General features: G+C 45.7%; 1 protein-coding gene across 1 annotated transcript in view; it reads right to left on the bottom strand.

The window, feature by feature from the left end:
• Window positions 1–3779: 3779 nt before the first annotated feature.
• Window positions 3780–8570, bottom strand: part of LOC124616333 (zinc finger protein 62 homolog) — a 39923-nt gene continuing 35132 nt past the window's right edge. Inside the window, exons 3-7 of the mRNA XM_047144639.1 lie at window positions 6972–7363; window positions 6542–6905; window positions 6030–6349; window positions 5798–5875; window positions 3780–5379 (exon numbers count right to left, since the gene is read on the bottom strand). Of these exons, the coding sequence (XP_047000595.1) occupies window positions 3912–5379; window positions 5798–5875; window positions 6030–6349; window positions 6542–6905; window positions 6972–7363 (2622 nt within the window). The 3' untranslated portion in view covers window positions 3780–3911. The remainder of the gene's footprint in view (window positions 5380–5797; window positions 5876–6029; window positions 6350–6541; window positions 6906–6971; window positions 7364–8570) is intronic.

The following is an 8570-nucleotide window of genomic DNA, read 5'->3' as shown; positions in this document are numbered from 1 at the left end:
GTTTGCTGGCAATATTAAGTTCAGAATGAATTCCTCTATAGCTAGGATTATTATTAACATAGTTATGAGAGTTTGAAACTATTTTATTCATACTTTATCAATTTTTAGCAAAATAAAACAAAGTGACACCATACTGCATTATGAAATCCATAGTGTTTCCAAAGTAAGTTTGTGTAAATAATTAACAATATACCTTTCATAATAAAAATGAAACATAATGGTGTATTTAAAATATACTGAACTGTGTGGTTTGCTTCTATTACAGTATGATTTATGCACAACCTGCTTTGGATTTGTAAATAAGTCCTGTGCACCTACTCTGCCTAACACAACTTAAAATCAGAAAATTAAACATACAAGTGCAAATCCCAATTTTCAGTTTTGATGACATTATTAGCTATTCTACAGAGAAATTGCAGTTTGAATAGTACAAGAAGACACTATGAAAAATATGTCAAATTCTGGTAAGATTTTGTAGTGATGATCAGTTTTTGCAAAGTGAATACTTTTCAAGTACATGACATATGATTTCTGACAGTTAATTATCAAGAGGCAATATTGTAGACAGGTTGGATACATGAATTACTATAAAAATTGTATAAAGTATAACATTTAAATTTTCTGTGATTCACCAAAGCAGAAAAACATCATGTATTCTTTGCAACTGCCCTTTGTCTCATTACTGTTACTGTTTCCTCTCATTTTTCAGAGAAACTATATTTTAAAATTAAAAATTCCCTACAGAGATGAGTTCTTGAATTTACAGTGAAAAATTACTGGCCATTGTGATATATATAAATTAAAATACTCTTTTGTGTCAGATATTGTACCATCACTTATATCAGATGCAAACAGCTCTGAATGTTATATAGGAAGAGTATTACATTGAGAGGCTAAAAATACAGAAAATAACTGACAACAACCTATAGCAATTGTAAGATATAGGGCTTTTCTACCTTAGCACAGAGAGTAATCCCTTTGAATTTCTTCTGTTTTTAATGCATTACTGAAATTTTGTGCTCTCCTTAAGATGAAAATTTAAATTATTCTATTTTGCTGTAACTCATCATATCTATATAACATGTACTCAAACAAGAAGAGTTGTTACTGACTATCTACTAGAAATAAATAAATGTGATATTTCATTTCTTTGACACGTAGAGGAAAATTGAAATGAAAGAACATTTTTCATATGCAAGTAGTTTTACAAGAGAGGAAAAAATTATATTAATAAATATTGGTGCTGTTTAAAAACCAGTCGAATTTTTTTAAGCATTACAATAACTTTTCCATTCCCAGGTGGTAATCACTTTCTCATCACACACTATCACTAGAGTCTGTTGTTTGGCAATTACACTCTTTATCAATCCAGAAAGTAAAACATGATAAACCAAAGGTATTGTTTCTCTATTTCGGCACTCCACTACCTAAAAATAGTTCAACAAAACGATTTTTGGTTATGTTACTTGCAGATGCACAATGAGCACATAGAAGTTGTGAGCAGTTTAAGTAAAAGATATCTCCATTTCTTTCTCTATCATGTTAGAAGCATAGGTTCTGAAATAGATGAGATTTTAAGAAATGGCTGCACATGTACTATCAAAAGTACAATTTTAATGAACAAATATGAAAGACAAGGTGACATGCAGATTATTTATTATTTAACATAAGTTTCCTGTTATTCTTCTTTGCCACAATTTATCAGAATATTGAACTATGTGCAGTACTCATATCGACAACAAGCTAGCAGTGTATTTAGAAAAAACTGAACTCCAGTGACATTTGCTATTAGTGAGTGTGTTAGTTTACATAATATACGCACATTTGTTTGAGAATTACAAGTAGCATGTGATGAGGACATACTGTTTGGATTATACATATGTTGTTAGCAGTGAGGCATAGCAGAACTTGTTATGGCAGGTTTACAAGAAGTCCATCCATAATCACAACATTTACAGAAACTGCTACAGCAAACATAATTAAATTAGCTCTATATATCCCACTAACTGCATACTTTTGAGGGAGAATGATCAGTAGGTTCTAGTTGTTTCATTTGATTTTAAGGATTCTGTTTCCAGATACCATGTAAATAAGAAATACAAAAATAGGATCTTCCTGAACTAAAACCCATTACATTTTATAGCCCTCAAAATTATACCACACAAGGAAAACTCTTGAAATTTAATACAGATGAAACTACATAATGTTACAACAATTTCACTGGTAGCCAAAACTAGGAATGAATGTAGATACTGTAAAATATTGCAACCATCAAGTAATGTATTCTTATAATTGCAGAAAACTATTTTTAATTTAGTTTTTCATCACCAGCTTTATTTGCAATATTGGAACAAACTGCTAGTGTTCTCTAAGTTTAACTTAGTTGCTGATGCTATTGTTTCTGTCCCTGAAATTTCTGTTATCACTGACTTAAAAAATTATGAAAACATCAATGCCCTGATTTGGCCAAATCTGTGCAAAGTGAGTTTGCTAATGAATATTGTAATTACTGTTGCATAGTTATTAGTGATCTGGAGATAAATCAATATTGTAGCATTTATATAAATAATGTTTAGATTTTTAACAAATTTTAAATTATATCTAAAATTATGAATGACATCATCTATTCACCTTCTTAATGGGTGACATTTCTAGATGTCTGCTAATGACCATTAAATTTTACATGGAACTCCTGTATAATGTAATGCCACTTTAACTGCAACCGAGTATAAGTGATTCAATTCATTCTAATGAAAACTACACTTTTCTAGTTTCTTCTAGTGATTATTAAACTAATTACTTATTGCTATTTAAGTATCTTCCAGTGAGAAACTGCTTTTGTTTCACTTATAACAGAAAATTAGAAACCAACAGAGTAACATAATGAAGCTGACACACAACATAATGAGACAAACGAAGAGAAAAGATGCAAGAAGATGAAGAAATTAAACATATCAAAAACATATGATTGTGCATTATCATATAGTTCACATTTTTGTGTACTTTATCAGACAGTGATATGTCTCTAATTACAAATTCATATTTGGACATTGAAACAGTGAAAGATACTGTAGATGACGAGGAAAATTCGCCAGATTTGATTCTAGTGCTGAGTCATGTTGTTAGGAACTTAATATTGAACATAGGGCGTTATGAAAATGATTGCCATTTCTATTTTCTTACAAAGTACTGCATGGGTTAGGAATTTTTTACGTAGCCTATGATAATAAATAAATTTATCACAATTCCTATATTTATCTAGTCAGTATGAGGCAGTGTTTAGCTGATCACTTTCATTTTGACTCTATTATTGGTGCAATGTATTGTTTTAGCTTGATGCTTTCATACTTAAAGTGTGTTTGCTTGAAATGTGCTTCGTTTACAGGTTTCACTATTAGCTGAGTTCAGAAAGTTTCACGAAGTTTAGTGACTACCAAAGCTGTGGTTCAAAACATTTCTGTATTTCCAGAAGCTGTGTGAAAACTAAGCCTTGAACATTCCACTAAAAGATATTTCAGTGTGAAACTGTATTCATATCATTTACACTACAGAACTGTCATGCTCATCATTCTGAAACAATACACTTCGGAGAACTAAAATTAAGAAAAAACATATTTAAGCAACAGTAAGAAATTTATGACAAAGTTACAATAAAATGGAGATGTTCAGTTATTAGTTGCAATTTTTTTTACTAAATGTTCTCATTTAACTGTATGAAGGAGTAAAAATTTATTATATATACAGTCTTAATTAACTATTAAGTTAAAGGTATCATTATATTTATCACAGTTACATTGCTGTGACACACTTCATTTCATTCACACATAACGAAAAATAGGACGTGGAAAACACGTTTATTGCACTTTAACCCTTGAGTGAAAAGATGTAACCTAGTAAGAGAAGTAATACGGTCACAATACCGAAGACGACGTTGCCATAATGGGTGGCGGCAGTGGAATATTTAAAATGGAGTTTTTTGTATAACTTTGGACACTGCGTAGGCTATCTCCATTGCAGAGTTCTTTCGTTGTCATTGGCACATTTTCACTCAGAGAATCAGGTACATTCATGCTAGGAAATGTGGGTTCCGCCAGAGGGCAAGAGGGAGTGTTTACAGTCATTCGCTCCTTTCCACCTTGACATCCACTTTCTGGTCCAGACTGCTGTGAAACGTCCTCCACCGGTTTCCCTTCCGGTCCGTCTCCGCGACTGGTGCTGCTTACTGCGGCGTGTTCCCTGCTGGAATGTATGATCACTTGGTAGCGGTGGCGGAAGGTTTCACTACAGTGCTCGCATTCAAACTTGCGAATGCTATGGCGCCACGTATTGTGCAGAGCCAGTGTGGCCGGCGTGTGGTAGGGGAACAGTGGCGCCTGTTGCGGACACCAGCTGCACCTTATCCTCTTGCGGGAGAGGAGTCCGCTCATATACTTCTCTCGGAGTTGACACAAGGTGCGACTGGCGCCGAGACTTCTCCACTTGGCAGACCGCGGCTTCGGAGACGCCGAGTGTTTCAGGACGCGAATTTCCGACGCGTCTTCTCCTCTCGCTACAACTCGTCTGGGCTGCCTCTGCTTCCGAGAACGTTTCGTGCCAGCTGTAGCTTGGTCAGTTTTTGGAAACGAACAGTCGAGGGAAGTTCCAGTTTTCAGGTCTACACAGCCAGATTCGCAGCAGGCAGTGGCAGAGAGTGGTGGGCAGTGGCGAAACTTTTGGCAAACACTGTCACAGAGATCGCAGAGGGTTTCAGGTAAGTGGTGAAGCGGCCTGTGCCGCTGTAGGGATTCGACAGAGTCCAGAGGATGTTGGCAGTGGGGGCAGCAAAGGGGAGTATTGTCGACGGAAGGGGAGTGCATTTTGGAGTGGTCCCTGAGTGCTGACTCCCCGAGCGGGGTGACGAAGGCACAGCCGCGCTCCTTGCAGGCGAGCAGGCGTCCGTTGTGTATCCGCATGTGCTCCAGCATCAGTGCCTGTGACGCGAGGCTGCACTCGCAGACGCTACAGCGGTAGGGCAGCGGTTTGGTGCACGGCTTCTTCGCGGTGGCAGTGGCAGTGGCAGCCTCGGGCGCGCCGCTCTTGGCCGTGTGGTGGACGAGCTGGTGCGTCTGCAGAGAGTTGACGTCGGCGAACTCGCAGCCGCACTGCCGGCAGCCGACGGGCGGCGGAGGCCGCTGGGCAGAGCAGCTTACCGGCTCCTCCTCCTCGTCCTGGTCGGAGGTGTCGGACGCTTCCATGTAGTGGAAAAGGCGCGCCGCACCGAAGTGCTGCTGTTTGGGTGCGGACCGCGGCGCGCTGAAGGCGTGGAGCGGCAGACCCAGCTCATACTGCTGCTCGCGCTTTAGCAGGCCAAAGTGGTTGCTCGGGGCAGCGCCCTGGTGCCTGCAACACGCAGGGGGTCTCCGTCAGCCAATAGATGAAACGCCCTCCTCAGTGCACTCCCTCTTCTTCACTCTAGCAACCACACAGTTCCTCTACTAACATCCTTTCTTATAAACACTACTGATCATTTCTTTTCCTGAGATATCAAACATTTTGAGCATTCACCATCAGACTTTTCGTTTCTCAGCCTTTTTAGTTCTCTTTTTTTATACAAGTCCACAATTAATATTGGTCTCAAAGCTACTTGACACTATAGCAAAAGAGCAAGAAATATAACGAGACTAATAAGTGTAAAGTTCCTTAGTGAAGAGGTGTAATGTGTGAATCCTCACAAGTCAGTCTTTTCAGAATAGCAGCACAAAAAATCGTTACAGCAAAGTGGATATTCAATGTTCATTTTTTTTTTTGTTTTGCTTACCCGGAAGCACTCGCTATCGAATGTGGATGGCTTGGGGATAAGGTGTCGGAAGTAAAACCGTTCCCATGTTCCCACGGACTGCAAAAATACCGAGAAAGGAGGGAGAGTTAGGGCGGCAGCGATAACTGAAAGGAGCGAGAGAGAATTTGAAGCGGCAGAGAAGAGAGAGAGACAGAGAGTGAGAGGTAAGCAGGTAGAGGCGGCCTCGGAGCGAGGCCCGGGCCGTACTTACTGGTGGTGCTCCTGCCTGTGGATGGCCAGCTGCGCCTGGTCGTCGGCGAGGAAGGAGCACTTGCCGCAGGCGCGCTTGTTGTGCACCTTGAGCACGTGCGTCGCCAGCCGCTCGGCGCGCGCCGCCTTGTAGTCGCACAGCGCGCACACGAACGGCTTCAGGTGCGTGTTGAGGTGTCGCTTCAGGCACCAGTTGTCGACGCCGGACCACGAGCAGTAGCAGCACGAATAGCGCTTGTCGGCCTTTTTCTTGTTCTTGCTAGCGTGCGACTTGGCGGCGCAGCCCGCGCGCTTGCCGCCGCAGTCGGGTGGAGGCGGGGGATACGTCGGCGGCCGCAGCACCGGCGGGGGGAAGCCGGCGGGCACGTCGAGCGCGTGCAGCGGCGGGTGGGCGGCGGTGGGCGGCGGCGGCGGAGGCGGCACCGACAGCGGCCGCGCGCCCGGCCGGTCGGCGGCGAAGTAGTGGTGCGGCAGGCCCGGCGTCGCCCCCGGCGTGGGCACGGCCGGAGCGGCGGGGCCCGGCGACGGCGCCGGCGGGCTCTTGTCCGGCTGGCGGCGCACGCGGTTCAGGTCGTACGGGTAGTCGCGGTGCATGCGCAGAAAGTGCTTCTTCACGTGGTCCGCGCGGTTGAACTGCTTCTGGCACACGTAGCACTGAAACGGCTTCTCCTCGCGGTGGATGTTCTCGTGACGCGTGAAAAGGTCGCGCCGGTCCGTCGAATACGGGCAGTAGCCGCAGCAGTACCGCTTGACGCCGCCCGAGTCCTGTTGCTGTTGCTGATGGGATGCCGACGGCGGAGGCGGTGGCGGCGGTGGTGGTGGCAGTGACGGTGCGGGAGGGTGGTGCGACGGAGGCGGCGGGGGTGGAGGGTGTCCGCTTGGCGGCGGCGGAGGACACGCCTGCGGCACCAGCAGCGGGGGCGGCGGCGGCGGCCGTACCAGCCCCGCGACGGCCGCAGCGGCGGCCGCCTCGGCGCGCGCCTTGAGCCGGTGCAGGAACTTGGACACCTCCTCGAGCACCGGGTTGTTGGCGAAGAGTGCGGCGTCGGCGTCGGCGGGCGCCACGGCGTGCTGGCGCGTCAGGTGCGTGCGCACGCAGCGTGCCCACGCGCTCGAGTACGGACACTGCGGGCAGTGGAAGACGCGCAGGTTGGCGTGCGAGCCGAGCCAGTGCTCGGCGACGCGCGCCAGGAAGCCGACGCAGCCGCAGTCGGCGCAGCGGAACAGCTTCTGCGCCGGGTTGTAGGTGGCGACGCGCGAGCCGCCCGCCCACGCCGGCGGCGGCTCGTCGCTGGGCAGCCAGCGGTCGGCCGGCCCCTGCAGCGCCTGGTGTTGCTGGTGGTGGTGGCTGTGATGTTGCTGCTGGTGCATCAGCGCGGCGAGCCCGAAGGCGGCGAGGGCGCTGCCGTGGCCGTGGTGCGCCTCCTGCTCCTCGTAGTCGGCGACGATGCTGCGCAGCACGGCGCCCACGCCCACGCTCTCGCCCCCTCCAGCGCCGACCCCGCCGCTGCCGCCCCCGCCCCCGCCTCCGCCGCCCCCGCTCCCGTTGCCGCCCGTCTCCACGTCCGCCTCCTCGCCGTACAGCTTGCGGGTTATCTCCTACACAAACACACAGCAGTGCTCAGTCTCTACCGGCGCGCTCCGTAGCCACACGGACAAGTTTGCCTCGCACGGCACCGTAAGGAGGGAAGCGAAGGCAGGGTAGTCGAAGTTCAGCGTACTGCGACATCGCTCCTACTACAGGACAAACGGATGAGTGATCGATCGACTAGACCGCGGCTGCGAACTGTACCTGTCAGGGTAGCCAGTAGCCACACAGGCTCTTTCAGCAGTTCGAATATTTGGTGATTATTTACGTGACAGGCATAGCATCAACCTCCCCCCTAGTCAACCACAATCTTTGGTTCATTTCCCGTCTAGTGCAGGCTAAGACAAGGAGTGTTGTGTCAGCTGGGGAATAATGTGTAACGCAAGCAGCCACGGGTACTTTAACAGACAAAGGAAACGTATACAAATTTATTATTATTATTATTTCTTTCTTTCTTTATTCGAGTAACCCTTTTGGGGGGTACGATAAATCAACTTTTATTCTGCTTCTTTGTCTTTAATTTTCGTTGGTCCCCGACTTCCTTCGTCCTTCGAGAGTGTCGTTCTTTTTCTTCTTGGGTCTACTTTCTTCCCTCTGCAGGCCTCTTCCTTTCCCGAAATGTTGCCTTTTGTGTTACTTCCATAAAAAGTATTTTGTTATCTATTAGGTCCATTCTAATTCCCGTGTTTTTCACATCTTTGTCAATGTCGGTGAACCATGTGGGTTTGGATTTGTAGCTGTTTAGTAAGCTTAAGATCTGCTTGCTTAGTCTTCTTACCCACTCGGTATGCCTGGCCATAAATGTAGTCTTCTTTTTCTAATTACATCAGTTAGGTTTTCCATTTTCAACTGGAGCTCTCTGTTTGATTTTAACTTGCATTCAGTTACTATTAGTTCTAGGTCCAGTATCTTCCTTAGAATTCCTCTTTCAACTCTTTCCAGTTTGTCAAGATC

Source organism: Schistocerca americana, chromosome 5 (assembly GCF_021461395.2).
Source record: "Schistocerca americana isolate TAMUIC-IGC-003095 chromosome 5, iqSchAmer2.1, whole genome shotgun sequence".
NCBI classification, from domain to species: domain Eukaryota; kingdom Metazoa; phylum Arthropoda; class Insecta; order Orthoptera; family Acrididae; genus Schistocerca; species Schistocerca americana.
The sequence above is the reverse complement of the archived record's forward strand: the minus strand, read 5'-3'. Positions and strand labels throughout refer to the sequence as shown.